The sequence below is a fragment of the Alosa sapidissima genome, chromosome 22 (assembly GCF_018492685.1).
Source record: "Alosa sapidissima isolate fAloSap1 chromosome 22, fAloSap1.pri, whole genome shotgun sequence".
In the NCBI taxonomy this organism is placed as follows: domain Eukaryota; kingdom Metazoa; phylum Chordata; class Actinopteri; order Clupeiformes; family Clupeidae; genus Alosa; species Alosa sapidissima.
Window position 1 is genome coordinate 14,200,618 of NC_055978.1, and position 18,327 is coordinate 14,218,944.

Consider the following 18,327-nt stretch of genomic DNA (forward strand, 5'->3'; position numbering starts at 1 on the left):
TCTACCAGTAGTCTACTACAGTAGTCTACCAGTAGTCTACCTCTAGGCTAACCACTCTGTACTGTCTATGGATCAGGTAAAATATGGTTGAAGTATACCAACACTGCCATGTAGGCTATGTATGCCCCCAGACCCAAACACACAGGCTTCCAAACATTAAAATCAAAGAGACAAAATAACATTACACAATATTTTACGTTTATTTATTGCACTCTGCCAGAGTGGTTTAGAAGTGTTTTCACTGCAGTTACAACTAAGAGGGTCAACACCAGAAAGCCTATACTTCCTCCAAGTATTGTCACAAGCATTGCAACCTCCTTCCCTACAAAAGAGAGTGGGGGGAAAAAAATCAACATCTGACAAAGACAAAACATATAGGCTACCCTTAAAACATCTCTTTCCCTCTAATGTATCTGTGATGTTTTATCCATTTACTGAAATATCACTCTAGAGAACAAACCTCTTTTAAATACCCAGATAGCAAAATCAGATTGGCAGATAGCGGACCGCTGGTGGTATGCCGCCAGTAGCGTGCCACTTGTGGTCCCCCATTGGACCACCACCTCTTTAAATTTAACTTGTCATGAATATTAAGAAAAGTTAATACAATTATATATGGAGTATAACTGAACAAATGAAAATTATTTTAGACCAATAGTCGCAAAATATTGGGCAATTTGTCTGCAACCCGCCAGTGGACCACCAGAGAACCGATGAGCAAAATGCCAGCGGACCGCCAGCTATGCCCCCAATGGACCGACTGGTCTGCCAGCCTCTTGCTATCTGGGTAAAAGAGAAAAACATAGCCCACCCAACCCCATACATTTCATGGCCTTAACTTACATTTTGAGTGTGTGCTGCGAGTTGACGAGATGTTACCAACCAACAACGGCCCAGCAGATACGACAGTCGATGGAGTCTGGCGTAGATCCCTGCGGACTTTGGATGACATCTTGGCAGGGCAAGTCTAGAATTCACAATCCACATTATCTTAATCACAGCTCGTTATTCTATCAAAATAACTTTGGGAGGGCTGTGGGCATTTCCTATCACTTTCTGAAATCATCAAGTGTGATGCCATTGTGCTTTTTGCAAGGTGTACTACCTCACCAAATTGGTTCCTCTTGTCCCTGAACCTTTGCAAACAGTTAATGTTAATTAGCTGACAACTGTCTATGGTGCCCTCTTTCAGATTTTTTTTTATGAAAATAAAGTGCCTCTAAAGCTATTCCAGTGTCTTGGTGATTTATCTGGGGGGTAGAATAAATGCATGCCTAGAACTAACTAACTAAAGTAGGAACCTCAAATATTTACATTCCTAGGTTTTTTTTCAGTTATTCTAACAATGGCCACGGGTGAAATACAGGTCATGTAGGACTTTACCGTGGTACAGTTTTCATCTGGGGCACAGACTCTGGTGAGGCAGTGGATGTAGAATGGCAGTCCAGCCGGCATAGAAAACATCTGGACAGAGAACCGAGTCATCTGTGCCATGCCATTTTCTGATAGCCACATAAATGTTCTGTCAACTGGGCACCTAAAGGGGTAGTACCACAAGGGCAGAATTCCATGTACTTGTTTGTTTAGGTAGATCATACTGCACTGTCAACTTAAAACATGGAAATCTGAGTTATACATTCTTGTAGATAAACAAACATTAAAAATACGTAACATGTGCTCAAATGTTTCTAAGCTAACTGTTTCCTAAAAGTCAAATGCAAATTTAATTAATGAGTTATTTCAGACCTGACACAGACCAATGGTTAAACTCTGGTTCAGCATCCTTATACAGCACAGGAGGTTAGTTCTGCCTCTAACTTTCTCTAAATACAGATGCCTCTTTGTCTTTGAACGTCGTTTGAAGTGACCACCCACCCATCTCTGAGTAGTATACCCTGGGTTTTGTCCAGAGGGTTGCTGCTCTCTGTTGCCCAGCACGTCACCACTTCCAGAAGTAGATCAGATGCAAAGGTGTTGTGTGCGTTCAGGATCACCTCCAAATACAGGAAGTCGTCCGGATAGAGGGTGACGGCATTTGTGTAGTTGTCCGTAAACGAGTTATCCTTGTACAAGGCCATGACAACCTCCAGGATATGAGAGGAGTTGGATTCTACCAGTGTGTAAGAGGGCACCCTGAGGAAAGGTTGAGATATTTACTTATGAAAAACTCATGTGAGTACTGGCAAAATCATGGTAGATCATAAATGTTACTTTTTTGGCGCAAACAAGTCAAGACCTACATTTTTGTTGATTAGTTCTAAAAGAACTAGTTAGCTGTTATCCCAACATGCATGCGACAGTATGTTATGGTAAGCATGCAGACCAACTTTATAAAAACAATACAAATATATCATTCTTCTGTTTGTTTCTCAACACAATGGTCAGAGATAGACAAATGTACTCTTTCCGATAAATGAGAAAACGTTTTTTGATGGGAAAAATGGGAAATAGGCCTAAAGATGGCAACTAGAAGAAAGAAAGCAGCTTTCAATAACACATTCATTGATGTAGTCCGGAGCCTCTGTAGTCTTACCACTCCAGGTGGACATTCATCTCGGTGTTGCGGAGGTAGCTCGTGGGGTAGATACACTTCCAGATCACCTTCAGGTCTCGCCGAGTAATGACCATCTCTCTGCTCAGTGTCACCGTCAGCACATTCATGAACTCAATGTGGGTCCTGTTCACCTGGGCACCAGGTTTGGACAGTAGAATGATTTGTTAAAGTGGTTTGTAATAAACATCAGTACATACTACATATCAGTACATACTCCACGAACTCTGTAGGGTTTGGTAGCTCATATAACATTAAAATCTTCGTAGATACATAATTTCATTTTCCATTGCAGATTGTATTCAATAGCAACACAGAGTGCTCATCTCCCTCTTCTTTCTGTTAAACCGTCTTTAAATGGTAAAGTCTTCACACAGACAAGAGGGACACATGTGTAGACCTACCACTACTCTGGTGCCACAGTGACTGGGGTGGCGCGATGCCCTGAAGTAGTATAGGGTCCCACTCTCTGAAACGGGGCATCGCCCGTCATTCAGGACCACGGTTACGTTGCCCCCCAAGTAGTCCACCAGATGTGCCTTGGCAACACTGCCCGTGATGAAATCTTGTGAGCACTGTGTGAACAAGCCCTTCTCTGGAGACATGGGGAACACAGAGGAGAAGACAAACAAACCCACAGGGCATCTATACTATACAGATATACCACTACTTGTGAATATGGTACTTTTGATTATTTTTAGCATCACATTTTTCACCAAACTGTGTAACTGATAGGATTTTTAAATCCTAAAAAATAAAATACATGGAGATTAACAGATAAAGAACACAGCAAGTGGCTTCTACGATCTTAATGCTTTGATTTGATTATATTAAATGTATTATATTAGTGATTCTTACCACGGCATGCTGTGGTTGGACTTAGGAAGGGACTGATATCATAGTAGCCGCTTTGACAGACACAGGTGTAGGAATCCAAGGTATTGATGCACACAGAGTGAGGAGTGCACTGGTTTAGCTCAAGCATGGAACACTCATCCGGGTCTACAAATATGCAAAAAGCAGAACACCACAAAGTGCGCACTCAAAAGTGGACCAAACAAGCATAGTATTAGCTATTGCCATGGTTCCCTCTCCAATGCAACATGCCATGTGTACAAATCGGGGCCTGTTTACATTTGTTTTAAGAATGCGTCCTGGGTGATCCAATCACAAGTTGTCAGCCGAGACCCATTATGGTTTACACATGTATTCGAGGTGTACAGCCAGAGACATTGCTGACCACTTGTGTTTAGATTGCTGCTATTGCTGGTCACATTCAATAGAATGCATTAGCATTTACACTACAAAAGAGATGTGGTCAAATGCGTCTCAGACCACCTCAGCAAGTGGTTTGAGTAATCAGATCACAAAGCGTCTTGGTGATTGCTTACACTTGTATTTAGAACTGACCACTTGTGATACACACATACATTACAATGGGCAAATATCCTGAGCAGGTTATTTCTATCGTGTCACCATATAATGATTATTAAATAGGAAATACACCATGAACTGATAATTGAGAGGAATCTCCATCTCACCATCCCAGTAGATAATGTCATCATTGACTGTAATTCCAGTTTGTGAATGAGACCGGATAAATGTTAGCATTTCAGATGAAGAGGATGGAACCCTTGCCTCTTTAACAGAGGCCTTCTTCATCACAAAACCGATTTTCGTCTGTGTTCCATTTCCATAGTCTTCAAATGTCAAAGCATCAACACTTTCAGGGTGGGGGAAGTCTTTGACAAGCTCTGAGATCTGAGGGGAGACAATATGGGACAAACTGAAAAAATCTTTCCATTCCTTTCAATATTTCATTGTTTGATTCGACCATCTCTTCCTTTGATCAGAAGCTCACTTTGTTTATGACGATGCGCTTCAGCTGAAGTCGTGGTGGTGACTTTGGGTCCTCTAACTCGGGAGGCAGCCTCCAAGGTACAATCATGGCCAGAGAAGACCTCCTAAAGTCATCAGCTAGGAAACATTTAAAGAGTTAACATGTTGGCTTATACCAGTGGTTCTCAAACTTTTCCCGTCATTCTCCACTTTGGATGTGGGGAATTTTCAAGCCCCACCTGACCCCATCACCCACCAAAATGGTAACGTTAAAATATTATTGTCACATTTTGGTTTCACGTTACATTTCCCATCTCAGTCCCATGGATCCGATGGTCCTTTAATTTATATGTAGGCCTGTTTATGATGCCTATGTTTATGTGGTATGTATGCTATGATCTTCCTTGTCAAAATAGAAAGGCATAAATAAAGATAGGCACAAAAAAAAAAGACACATTTCGCTTGTGTCGCCCCACCTGTCATGTCTCCATTCCTCATTAGTAGGGCCTTGTCAGTCTGACGGACATCCACCTCTGGCGCTTTCCGTACGTCGAAGCACAGCACCACCCTGCTGGGGGACTCCCACCCGTGGCACTCCTCCCACACCTCCAGCACGTAGGGCAGGCCCGGGGGCAGATGCCCCAGAGAGAGCAGGGGCTCTCGAAGGTGTCCGCTCCTGACCGGCGAGCCATCCTCGAGGGTGAGACTGTAACTGAAGGCCCCGCCGGGGCTGGAGGGGCTGCTCCACAGAGCGATGGTGTCTTCCGCTTGATAGCGCAAGTCAGACACAACCCTGGGACCTTAGGACACACAACAAACACACAAAGACAATGGAGTGAAGATGCTGTTGGGTATGGGATGATATGATGGCCAAATGACTAAAAAAAAAACATAAAATTCATGGCAGTTTTACAGCTGTGCATGGATATTAAAGATAAGGTTACAAACACATGTAATAATTCTAGGATGGTATGAACCCCAAATGAAATAAACGTGTCAATCACTGAACAGAAGACTGTATGACCTTGAGCCAGTAAGGTGACTGTCGGTGGGGGATAGACACCCACTCAAGCACATCTATACACACCTGTGTGTGTCTGAAGGGTTTTCACATTCATGACGATACTCTCGCCACACACAGCCTCCACCCTGGCCGCGTAGTGCTGACATGGGACCAGACCCACCACCGTGTGGGTGGTAAGGAACGTGGAGGCCTGCAGTGCCCCCTGGTGGTACACTTTGAACACTGCGATCAGTGAGGCATCCATGACCGACCAGCTCAAAGTGTAGTTGTCTGGGCCCGCAGAAGACTGACGGATGCTTTGGATTGAAGAATGGGCTGAAAGGCAGATGAGATGCTGAACCGTAAAATTATGAGACTAAATAAATTTGCCACAGGCCATAATATAATATTGGCAATAGAAAGACAGAGTGTAAAATAAAAGGCATCACTGGTATTCAATTTGATAAGGTTGCATACCTTTGCTTTTTCTCCTCCACATAAAATCTAATGAAACACATTAGACCTTCAGTCTACTTATATGCAATATTACTGAATGAACCCTCTTGAGTTAACCTTGGGGAAAATTTACCTTGATTGTGGGTGGCAACAATGAGAGAGGATTAATGACCTTTTACATTTCTATAAAAAGTGCAATAAAAGATGAAAGGTTACTACCCAGTCCTGGGTGCCAGAAGGAATACAGAAGGATAACACTGGCCTACAAGGTAAGGCATCCTGACCATATAACTAATCAGATTATGCCATAGTTTCTTCACTGAAAGGTTAATCTAACACTCCAGTACCCATTATTCATGTTTTCAGTGCTCAATCCAAGTGTCCAAGTGAGGCCAAAATCATGGTACATACATAATATATACCCCACCACTACACCATAAGTGTGCTTGAAGTTGGTTCTCCCTTTGGAGAGACTTTAGGATCGTGGATTACCAGAGTTCCCGTCAATCATCACGGTCTTGCTGGTGCGGGACTCTATGCCGGACACACATACCGTCTGGAGGCCGAATTGAACGCGGCTGCACGGTGGCAGGTCGGACGCGGTGAAGATGAGCGGCTGCCGCGTGTGCCGGTAGACTGTCTCCTCGACCACGTGGTCTGTGCCATTGAGGTGTAGCATTGTGAGCAGGAAGAGAGAGAACTTATTGTTCCTGGGGCAGTCCCAGGACACGGTCACCTGACTGGTGTTCCACGAGGTCACCTGGAAGTTTCTGGGCACATCTGGATCTATCAGACAGAGACGGAGAGAAATAGAGATCAAGTGAGGAGAGTTTTACACACAATATAATTTTTATTGTAATGAATATGGATGGAGATATCTAGCGTTCTAAACATGTCTATGCAGCACAAATGAATGCTCAGCACCATCACTGGCTTAATGTCATTACTTAGCTTTCGTTACCACATATTGAGAGTTTTCAAAGCCTACCATAATGATTCAACTCTTAATGGATGGTGAAAAGAAGATGGTTTTAAAACATTTCTGGGAATTGCATTGGGAGTAAAATTTGTGTTTTGATTATACAGGAGGCCAAAACAACGGTAAATACTGAAAGCATGGCTTCAGAATGACTACTGTCATTTCTACATCATTCATTGTATTACAAAACTACACCTTAAGTGTCTTTACCTGTGATGGTGGACAGACAGGTGACCGAGGGTCTCGCCAGCAGCTCGTGGCAAGCCACATAGGGCATGCATCCCTGGAGACTGCTGAAGCGGTAGTACTGAGCCTCTGTGGTGTCCACACTGAGTGTAGTGTAGGCCCCCAGCTCCCGGTGGTAGATGGAGACAGAGGAGTGATGGTGGGTCTGAGGAAGAGGGGGCGTGGGGTCGTGTGTGTCTCTCCAGGACACAAGCAACATGTAGGAGCTGTGGGACTCCAGTTTCAGAGGAAAGCGAGTGGTGTGGCCTGAGAAGCCACAAAGCTTTTACTTCCACGCTTAGTAAAACACATAAACACACATGCATGAGTTGTAAATGTTTCGTGCATTAATGCAAACTATCTGACTACTAATTTAAGAGTGACATACCCAACATCAGAATGAAGTCTTCACTTTGATGGAGATATAGAGGGTCTTTCTCACATGCAAAAAATTGCTCGGGTGAAAAGACACTGAATGCATCCTGTGAAGGCCAAGAATTTTCACAATTCACTTTCTACATTCACAAAATTCTACAGTGTTATTAGAATACATAAGTACAAACATGTAATTGTCATGCATGTCTGTCACACTCACCACTGAAAATTCATTGGGTGTTTCCTCTATTGCAGAATCTATACTTTGGAGCTCTATGGTATGTAAGCCTATAATTTTAAGCACAATACAGTAGCCATTTTACACTATATACTGTGCCAACTCAAATATTCATTCCTTTCTTATTTTCTACCACTGTTATGTACTACTTTGGGATGATTTAGGTATCAAATACATATGGCATACCCCAAAAGACTGTTCTGCAATGAAGGGTAAATAATAGAAGAAAACTCACTGTCACTGACAGAAAATGTCCAAGTTCGCGTAAGGTCTCCATACTGAAGTTTGAGAGAGTGCCGCTCGGATGTTTGGACGGTGAGAGAGTTAAATTTTCCGAACTTCCCAATGGACATCAGTTCAGCTTCATTCAGCCACGCACTGATATTTGGTCTGTGATTGAGATTAACCGCAGGGGCCCCTTAACGTGTATCAAACAAGCAGGTGGTATCAAGTTGTCTAAGAAAAAATGTTTACCTGGCAGTAGGTGTAGCGTTTGTGTCCTTCAGCAACCAGCATATGGAGAAATTGTATATGGTGCAGTCACCTACGCCACACAGAAATGCATTTAATTTATTAAATTAAATGTTGTATGTAAATCAACATTGGAGAAAGGGGTAGACTGTGCATGGGCTTGGTGGACCTTCGGATAAATACAGCCATGCTGTAGCCTACTTGGCTAATAAAATGATCAGTTTGTAATATGGCAAGTTACTTACCCAAAGAACGTGAGAACTGGATGTGCACGGATATCAACGCAAATATTACGATGTTCTTGCACATCGTCGTCATTCTTGCGTAGAGTTGTTTGATTACTTTCAATGTTTTCATTGATCACTTTGATTTGTTTGGCTATAAACGTTTAGTTTCCTTTCATTTCAAGGTTGTCACTTCAGGACTTGGCGTAATCAAAACTTGTCGCACGAGTGCGCACAGCTGACTTCTCCCGTCAAGTAATTAGGCTGTTTCTGAAAATGAGTTTATTTCCAAAGAAATGGTAATGACATCGATTGAATATACCCAAATATCAACCCCATACACATCCATGCATGTCTAAGTGTACGTAAAGTTATATTTGGGCCTGTAGTTACATAACACGAGACTTTGTGGTTTTTACCACTGACCACATAGGCTACACAATTACGCATACTCTTTAGGCTATACTGGCCTTCTTTTTCTCTATCACACACACACACTATATTTAACAAGTCCAGATTACCGATACAATAGAGGCCATAAAGAAGTTGTCTCTCCGAAATGTGAAAACAGTGAAGAGGATATGTACATCATGGGAACCTGCATTATCCCATTTGCTAAAGGGCAGACTAGCTGCTTTCAATTACCTACACAGCCTGTCCCCTGAAACCAACGTCATGTGTCCACCTTCATCCTGGCACACAACAAAAGATCTGTTGTAGCCGATCCCGCTCACAGCCCCCAAAAGATATCTTCACTAATTGAAGTCACAAGCACTAACACAGCCCAAACTGTAGGACGATAAGGCATTTGTATAGGCGAATGTTGCGGGCTCATTCTCCTAGGCTATAGTTTAGCAGCAGGATGGTCTAGCAGAAAACAGAAATAACTGGAACCGGTGGAGACATTAATGACAGCAGGTAAGCACAGCTGAATTAACCCAGGCCACCTCAAGAATAAGGAGAGGATGGGCGTCTTCAGATACTGGTTGTCAGCTTGCATCGTGGTATTGCTTTTCTCCTCAGTGCAGCCTGATGACTCCTCGTTCAGCCTGGTAGGGTTGCTGAGGAGCCTCTCTTCGGGGATTCTCGTCCGCAACGAGCCCGTCGTGATTGACAGGCTAGTACAACTCGAGAGAGAATTGCACGATTTGGAAAAGGAGGATGTGGACCGTAAGGAAATCCCCATGTTGGAACCAGAGCTGAATCAGGCCTCTGAGATCTCCGACGCCGACCCCACGAAGCAGGGACCCAAAGTCTTGACCAAAGATGGCATTATTAGAGGCAAAACCGTGGACAAGGCACACATATTTTACGGCATCCCATTCGCAGATCCGCCACTGGCCGCATACCGATGGAAACCGCCCAGACCTGTGAGCCCATGGAAAGGAGAGTATGATGCCACCTTCCCCAGGGCTGCGTGCATGCAGGGCTGTATTGGGCCCATCTCTGAAGAGTGCCCAGCTAAGGTGAGTGTGGCATTGGGACCTCACCAACCATCACAATGTCATGCCTATATTAGAGTGGGGTGAATTAATTTCCCCAGCCTATTGCTATCCAAGCAAAAATAAATATTCTGCATCCAGTCACAACCGGATTGCCAAAAGTCACAGAGGTTTGGTTGTATTGGTATTTATAAACACTGGTGGCACTCTTGTCATCACATGTTGTTTCCAGTCAGGTTGGGTTCCAGACAACTTCTGTTGTGCACGTGGTAGAGTTTGTCAGAAAAGCAACTCGGCCTAGGTTCAGCTCCTTGGCCACAAAAGTACTAAAATTGATGTTGTTGTGCTTCTTGTTACTCTGTGGGACAGTTCCCTGTTAAAGGAATAAGGGATCTCCAATGGAGATATTTCCATCGAGAGAAAGCTTTTTAGTCTAGGACTAGGTTTAATCCATGGATGTGAAAACAGCCCTAAATGTCCAGCCATATAAAGGCCTGTCCTACACTGTGTGCTTCCAGGTGAGTGAGGACTGCCTCTACCTGAACATCTTTGTCCCTCGGAGTGTGGACTTCACCTCCCCTCTGCGCTCCCCCATGCCCGTGATGGTGTGGGTCCATGGGGGTGACTTCATTGCCGGAACAGCCTCCAAGCCCCTGTACGACGGCCGCTTTATCAGCAACTTCACCCACACCTTGGTGGTGAGCGTGGCCTACCGTCTGGGTAAGACTCCCAGACCCTTTAGTCATACGTCCCCTATTCATCATGAACATTTGGGCTCCCAGCGACCCCCTGTGGTTGGCTATAGATTGATTTTGTGTGACTTGTTGTATATTACTCAAACTCTGCATGTATGTATTTATACAGTATGGTATATATTTTATACACTCTTGAGACTAGTTTGAAGGGTAGTCAAATGTGTTCAGTTCCTGAAGTGCAAATATTATTGATTAAAAATGCAAAGCTTCATCATACCTTCACCTTCAGGAATGCACATGCTAAGTGACAGTAATTCTAACTCATCTCTAAACAATATTGTTTCATTACAGGGGCTTTTGGCTTCCTGGTTTCCGGTAAAGATTCTAAGACCTCGGCTGTGGGGAATTATGGTATTTTGGATCAGCAGGCAGCCCTCCTTTGGATCCAACAAAACATAGCAGTGTTTGGAGGTGACCCGACCAAGGCAGGACAACATCACACACACACATACACACACACACACATACACACACACACATACATACACACACAGCTGTGGCCCACTGGTTAGTACTCTGGACTTGTAACCGGAGGGTTGCCGGTTCGAGCCCCGACCAGTGGGCTGCGGCTGAAGTGCCCTTGAGCAAGGCACCTAACCCCTCACTGCTCCCCGAGCGCCGCCATTGTAGCAGGCAGCTCACTGCGCCGGGATTAGTGTGTGCTTCACCTCACTGTGTGTACACTGTGTGCTGTTTGTGTTTCACTAATTCACCGATTGGGTTAAATGCAGAGACCAAATTTCCCTCACGGGATCAAAAAAGTATATATACTTATACTTATACTATACTATACTATACTATACTATACACGCACACACACGCACACACACACACACACACACACACACACACACACACGGACACACATCTATCTGACTGCGTGTACACAACATACAGGGGGGAAATTGTTTCTTGATTGTTGATGTAGGTGACACAGATAACTGTTTAGGATGCAAACATTTGTGAAGGGTATATTGACTTTTCAACTGAGCGTTTCCCCCAGCAAATGTGGAAGGAACATCTTGAGCCCCATTGAAGCCTCATATTAATCATTCACATGATTAAGTGATGCGACACAACTCCCCCCAGTCTGTCAAAATTGAGGAGAGCTGAGTGGGAGACTCACTAGCGGAGCAGACAAGGTCTTCTTTCATATGCCATGTTGCTGGAGGGGGATTTCTCTAATGAACCGATTCCCTTTGCATTGAGATTAAACAACAATTTTGTGAGTCATACCAATCCATTTTGCCCAGAGGCAGCGTCGGGGAAAACAAAATTGAATGAACAGAAATAGACATCAGCCTGTCTGTCTTGCGCCCTCTTTCACACACATGCACACACTAAAGGAGTACCGTCACACTGGTGTGACGGGAATGTTGAGAAATGAACGTTCTAAAGAATATCTGGGTTCATTGAATTCAACATAGAATTTTAGAACTTTCAATTGTTGCGGAACTTAGAACGTTCAAAAACCTACACCTTTAAGGGTTAACACATGCTCTCTCTCTTTCTTTCTTTCTTTCTTTCTCTCTCTCTCTCTCTCTCTCTCTCTCTCTCTCTCTCTCTCTCTCTCTCTCTCTCTCTCTCTCTCTCTCTCTGTATGTGTGAGTAAAAGTGCTAATAACTAGAGAGAGAGAGAGGCGTACAAGTTGTTGCATATATACAGTCTAGTATATACAGAATAGATACAGTCCATGTCAGTATGTATGTACTGTACTGAGTGCGTGTCCTCATGTATTTTGCTGTATGTCCCTGAGACAGGTGACCATATTTGGGGAGAGTGCTGGAGCCCAGAGTGTGAGTCTACACCTGATGATCCAGAGCAGCAAGCCGCTCTTCAAGCAGGCCGTCTTCCAGAGTCTGCCCTTCTCCATCCCTCTCAAGACCAGGTAGGCGCTTAGGCAAAGCCTGCACATCACGCATATAGAATGCATAGAATGTATGTGTTTATGACTATTGCATATATTATATATAGCCTATATATTCATCCAAATGTATGAATGTATGTTTTAGACTAGAGGAATAGCTTTTTCATTATTTGTGTTAAAGGAACCGTATGTAAGATTGTGGCCAAAACTGGTACTGCAACCACTTTCAAACTGTAGAGTGGTGTATCACCTCCCCCTCCCCCCTGACTCGAGGTTGCCAACCCGGATGCTGAAACACTACTGACTTTGTGATTAGTAGATAGGTGGAAGGTGGCGCATCAGGCCAAAACACAACATGACATGACAAAACACAACATCAACATCAGTTGAGGGCTGCAACTTCACTTTGTAAATGACAATATCCTGGCCGTACTACTGTTGTCAGTGATATAAGTATTTAAAATGAACATGATTTCTTAATGTCTAGTGACATATCAGGGCCATTTTATTATTAATTGAAATACATTTCTTACATACGGTTCCTTTAACCTGGAACCCATCCGATAATCAGTGATGACTGAAAATGACAAGGGAAAAGACCCCCCACCACCACCACCACCCAAACACACACTCACCTCAGTTACGCCACATTTTAATAAGAAAAAATAACATTCACTTATGTGCTGAAGAAAAGTGGTTTTTGGTTCCACTTTTGTGTGTGTGTGTGTGTGTCTTGTTTGTCTGTCTGGCAGACATGATGCCCTGAAGCTGGGGAAGGACTTTGCCAAGCAGGCCAACTGCTCAGTGAAGGACATCGTGTGCCTGCTGTCCCTTAGCCCCCAGGCTGTTCTCGCTGCGCAGATGAAGTCCAGTAAGAAGATCTCTCTCTTTCTCACTCCTTCTCTCTCTGTTACACCTGAGGCCATGAGAGCCATGCTTTGTAAGACTGGACTGACAGACAGGCCTCCAGTATCTCAGTATTTCTGTATCTCTAATCTTTTTGTCTATCTGCTGTGTGATGAATAGTCTTTGTGATGACTCCATGTTTAGTTTCATATGCCATGATTCCATTGCAGTAAATGAAGGAGAAATCCGGCCATTTTTCATATAGATCTCTGTTTTTCGAGGTCACCAAGTACTAACTGTTTTAGAGCTTAAGAGCTTAGCTCACTACATTTGGCTCATCACTGGTTACTGCAAACATTGCTCAAATGACACAAGCATGTATCTGTGTTTCCCCAGGCTCAAAGGTGATCAACCCATTCCGGTTCCTGGAGATTTTTGAGACCTGGGGGCCTTTCATTGATGGAGAGCTCATCAAAGAGCAGGCTGTGACTGCCTTCCAGAAGGGACACTGGCAAAAAGAGAAGCCAGTGCTCTTGGGTAAGGCCACAACTTCTTCAAGTGTCCACTTGCCACACATGTTAAGTTTAGGGAAGTCATTGTGCACATCCCAGGTGAGGGACAAAAAAACACGGTCAGTAAATTCTTAAAAAGTGCACATTTCTCGAATCTCACACAAAAAAGGAAAAGATTCAAGAACTCTGCACATTTGTTAAGTATTCATTTGCCACACATGAGCATGTGTATGAGTAAGTTACTGTTTAAAACAAACTTCAGGTGGACTTGATATGGACCTGGCTCCCTACGTGGTTCCTCTTGATGCCTCTCTTGTTATATTTGTTTGGTTCCAAAATGCTATATCTATTTTTTTAAAACATTAACTAGTCATGTTATTTAATTATGTATTTCAGGTAATATCAATAAAAATGCAGTTGTGTTTCGATTGAGTTAAGATAAATCAAATAACAATAACCCAATTACAGTTCCACTGAAGTTACTAGGAAAACAATAAAAAATAATGATTTATGAAAATTCATTAAAATGGAGGACATAGCATTTATGGAATATCTCAGTACTTCCCTCTAATGTTAAGTTTTTTTAGGTAGTTGAACTTTATGTATACTAGGGTGTGGCCATAGGACTTCAGAAACAGATATTGGGTATGTTCCATAAACTACACTGTGCGCTGTCAGACCGCCATATTGTTTTGTTATATTGTAATATGTTTTTGGCAGGCACCACATCAGAGGAGGGGGTAATATTTGTGTTTGGGGTCTTTACCAAACCCGTGTCTCCAGTGGAGTGCACAGTCTACACCACGGCCATCTTTAAACAGCACACCATCCGCATCCTGCGCAAGTACCTGCCGCTCTACAAGGATGCAGACCGAAGGGACATGCTGTCTCAGGTGAGTCATTCACAAGCTTTCACATGCAAATGCACACGTGTTTACTCACACGTGTACATGGCCAAATGTTCCAGTTCACTTACTCACTCTCTTTCTCTCTCTCTCACTCACTCACTCACACACACACACACACACACACACACACACACACATAAATAAATACATACACATAAATACATACACATACATACATACACATACATACATAGACACACAAAAATGGTGATGTGCTAAAAGCCACATAGAATTATTTCAGATATTATCATGTGACCTTAACATAACATTCAGGGTCAATGCATTGGTATACATGTTATACCAATGCATGGTAAACATCTTATGACTCAGTCCAAATACACCCAAATACACCAACTTAATAAAAAGTGTTTCAAAGATTCCTGGTAATGTCTTGTGTGAGAAAGAAATAATCCACGACAACATTGGATGGTATAGAGGACGCACAACTTCCTTAGACAGGGGGGTGGGGTGGGGTGGTGTAACTCCTCAAAATTCTGAGGCCAGTCACATCCGTTCCTTGATCTCCTGAGTTGGCCCGACAAGGAGGCCCACGGAGCGTGACGAGGACGCAGCTGTCTCCTTTGCCTGTCTGCTGCGTGCCGCCAGGCTGCTGTAGCTAACCCACATTGGATTAAAACGAGCACTCAATCCATTATTAGCCATTAGAGGTATTTGAGTCATGCAAGGAGATAGCAGCCTCATAGCATTAAGAGGAGAGGTGTCCTTGCCGTTAATTGGAAATCAGAGGCAAAACTAGACATCAAAACAGACAGAGAAGGTAAAAGTAATTAATAAAAATCCATTGCCTTGATGTTACAAGCATTTTGATTTGTGTAGGCTATTCTAAATTTGATTGATCTAAAGCTACAAAATCAGTAAAACTTTGTCAATAGCTTTGCTACACAGGTGATGAGACCTGTGAGATCTCTAGAAACAGACTTCAATCAGCTCAGCTGACAGTCTGGCTTTGTCAAACTGCTGCAATGTTATGTGACAGTTGCTGTGATGGTGGCAGTAACTTGGCTACACATGTTGCCAGCAGAGGGCGCTAGAGTCTTTGGAACGCTTGATAGGAGTCAGCCCCAGTTTCCCCTCCACTGAGCCCATCCACAGGATTCTGCTCTAGACTGCTGGCCGGAATGGATGAGAACCCCCCATGTCTAACTGCCAAGGCAGACTGTCATGCAGATGGTGATGCTTTTATTTGAATTAGAGCACTGAGATGAGAGACAGAGAGAGACAGAGAGAGACAGAGAGAGATGGGAAGGGAGAGACAGACAGACAGACAGACAGAGAGAGGGGGGGGGGGCAGACAGAGAGAGACAGAGAGAGAGACAGAGAGAGAGACAGAGAGAGAGACAGAGAGAGAGAGACAGAGAGAGAGAGACAGAGAGAGAGACCGAGAGAGACCGAGAGAGAGACGGGAAGGGAGAGACAGACAGACAGACAGAGAGAGGGGGGGGCAGACAGAGAGAGAGACAGAGAGAGAGACAGAGAGAGAGACAGAGAGAGAGACAGGGCAAGAGATGGCTTTGATTAATAATAGAAGATTTTGAATATGTTGAGCCACACTTTGCCTCAGAGAATTCATCAGCCCATATGTAGACTAAAATATCACAGTTTGGCCTCAGAGAGACAGATAGAAAGAGAGAAATAAATAAAATAAAAAATCATTGATACCGAGGGAAAAACATTTCTCTACATTTTACTCATCTGTGGTTAGTGAACCACACACGCACACACACACACACAGTGAGTAATAAACACACAAACCCTGAGCAGTGGGCAGCCACTGCTGCGGCACCTGTGGAGCAGTAGGGCGTGGGCGCCTCACTCAAGAGAGCACCTCAGCTGTGGATGTGCACATGGGAGAGTGATGTCCAATCACTCCCCCTGCCCTACCAGTCTGGGATCAAACTGGCCACCCTTCAATCACAAGTCCGATTCCCTATACCAGTGGGCTACAGCAGCAGCCGCAAGATTACTTATAGATGGTGTAGGTAAATGTCTAGAATAGCACTTAGACTAGATATGATATTAGTGTGTGAAATGATTGAGATCTGGAACAGGAGAGGGTTATTATGGTGTGACAGCTTGCAGGCTGAGGTCTGACTTTTAAATGCAGCCTGTCAGTAGGGTCTTCGCCAGAGAGATGGAAAAGGTCTCCACACAAATGTCAGGTCTCATGAATATTAAAAAATGAGAGACCTGGGGAAATGAAGAGGGGGAATCGGGGATGCGAGAAGTGCGTGCGTGCGTGCGTGCGTGCGTGAGTGCTATATAAGATGCATTCCATAAAAGGTTTTTGCATACATTTTTGTGTCAAGTAGGACTTTAAGTGTTAAGTGCATGTGTCATCAGTGTCTGTGCTATTTAGAACTGTAGGCAACAGTTGTAGATGAATGTAGCTTCTGCCAGCCATACCGCTCATATATACAAACTCCATTGCAATCTCAGTGTTTGTTTTCAGTTCATTCACTGCCAGTGTTCCTGACCATCTCTTCGTCCCATGTCTGTTGTCTCTGTGTCTGTTGTCCCATGTCTGTTGTATCTGTGTCTGTTGTCCCATGTCTGTTGTCTCTGTCTGTTGTCCCATGTCTGTTGTCTCTGTAGATCGTGACCGACTACGTGTTCCTGTGTCCGTCCCGTCGCGCGGCTCGTGCCGGCGCTCTGGCGGGCAGCTCGGTGTGGATGTACGTGTTCGACCACGTGGCCAGCGACCCACACGTCTGGTCGGGCATGTCCATGTGCTACGAGCATGTGTGCCACGGCGCCGAGCTGCCGTTCCTCTTCGACTCGGCCAGCGTGGGCAACTTCTCGCTGGCGCCGCCCGAGCGCCTGCTCTCCAACCGCATGCTGTGCTACTGGGGCGCGTTCGCGCACGCCGGAAACCCCAGCTCGCGCTTCGAGCAGAGCAACTTCTGCCTGCAGCAGCGTCCGCCCGCCTGGCCACAGTACGCCGGCTCGTCCAGCTGGCTTGTCATGAACTTCACTGTGCACTCGCACGCGCAGGCCGGCTCTCGCAACGACATCTGCGACTTCTGGGACAAGTTGGGCATCTACTGAGTCCCTCTCCAGGAAAGGACATTTTGGGGGAGGGGTAAGCACACAGGCCAGGTGAGGTACACCTAATGGTCACCTTACACCAAACAACTTTCATCTTTCAAGAATCTTTCCCAAATCTTGTCAAAGTTGTTTGGTGTAAGGAGGCCATAAGATGAGATGAAACTGTATTTAATGTAATGGGGGATGTCAGGTAATCTGTAGTGAGGTGAGAAGGATAGTTGTAGGGCTGTTGTGATGAGCATATTCAGAGAACCCAGGGTTTTTTTTTTTTTTTTGCCTGGCCTTTTCCCGGAGTCAGTTTAGGTCATTATGGTAGAGCAGTTTTGTAGGCGCGGTTGTAGGATCAGTTAGTCACACTAACACAGTCTGCACACGCTCAGTGCAACTGAACATATGAGTACATACCCCCCCACCCCAACCCCGTACTCTCTACACTGACAGGCTCGTTGACCTCTGACCCCAGGGGCAGGAGGTAATGAGGGGTTTGTGTGCTGCAAAGCCCCACTCAAAAGGACTGCAACCAAAGGAGCTGTGCGAGACATGCTCAAGGAAGGAGAAGAGAGAAAGAG

General features: G+C 44.4%; 2 protein-coding genes across 7 annotated transcripts; one reads left to right on the forward strand and one right to left on the reverse strand.

Annotated features, from left to right (window-relative positions):
* Window positions 1-197: 197 nt before the first annotated feature.
* Window positions 198-9,437, reverse strand: LOC121697771. 5 transcript variants are annotated; one of them, XM_042079459.1, is made up of 19 exons: window positions 9,309-9,437; window positions 8,383-8,631; window positions 8,141-8,210; window positions 7,902-8,056; window positions 7,649-7,716; window positions 7,442-7,535; window positions 7,039-7,320; window positions 6,342-6,635; window positions 5,478-5,729; window positions 4,867-5,190; window positions 4,413-4,528; window positions 4,093-4,312; window positions 3,410-3,553; window positions 2,956-3,146; window positions 2,534-2,685; window positions 1,876-2,133; window positions 1,384-1,537; window positions 844-967; window positions 198-322 (listed from the first exon to the last, which is right to left on the reverse strand). In XM_042079459.1, the coding sequence occupies exons 2-19, from the start codon at window positions 8,492-8,494 to the stop codon at window positions 204-206; spliced, it is 3,129 nt and encodes a 1,042-aa protein (XP_041935393.1). In that variant the 5' UTR covers window positions 8,495-8,631; window positions 9,309-9,437; the 3' UTR covers window positions 198-203. The 5 variants fall into 5 exon arrangements, with proteins under 5 accessions (XP_041935393.1, XP_041935390.1, XP_041935392.1 ...); XM_042079456.1 differs by lacking the exon at window positions 9,309-9,437 and adding an exon at window positions 9,007-9,086; XM_042079458.1 differs by lacking the exon at window positions 9,309-9,437 and adding an exon at window positions 8,883-8,955.
* LOC121697773 (crystal protein) lies at window positions 9,164-17,993 on the forward strand. 2 transcript variants are annotated; one of them, XM_042079462.1, is made up of 9 exons: window positions 9,164-9,279; window positions 9,385-9,827; window positions 10,322-10,523; window positions 10,850-10,983; window positions 12,320-12,447; window positions 13,179-13,297; window positions 13,669-13,809; window positions 14,505-14,677; window positions 17,306-17,993. In XM_042079462.1, the coding sequence occupies exons 1-9, from the start codon at window positions 9,270-9,272 to the stop codon at window positions 17,756-17,758; spliced, it is 1,803 nt and encodes a 600-aa protein (XP_041935396.1). In that variant the 5' UTR covers window positions 9,164-9,269; the 3' UTR covers window positions 17,759-17,993. The 2 variants fall into 2 exon arrangements, with proteins under 2 accessions (XP_041935396.1, XP_041935395.1); XM_042079461.1 differs by lacking the exon at window positions 9,164-9,279 and having other exon boundaries at window positions 9,327-9,827.
* The last annotated feature ends 334 nt before the right edge of the window (window positions 17,994-18,327 follow it).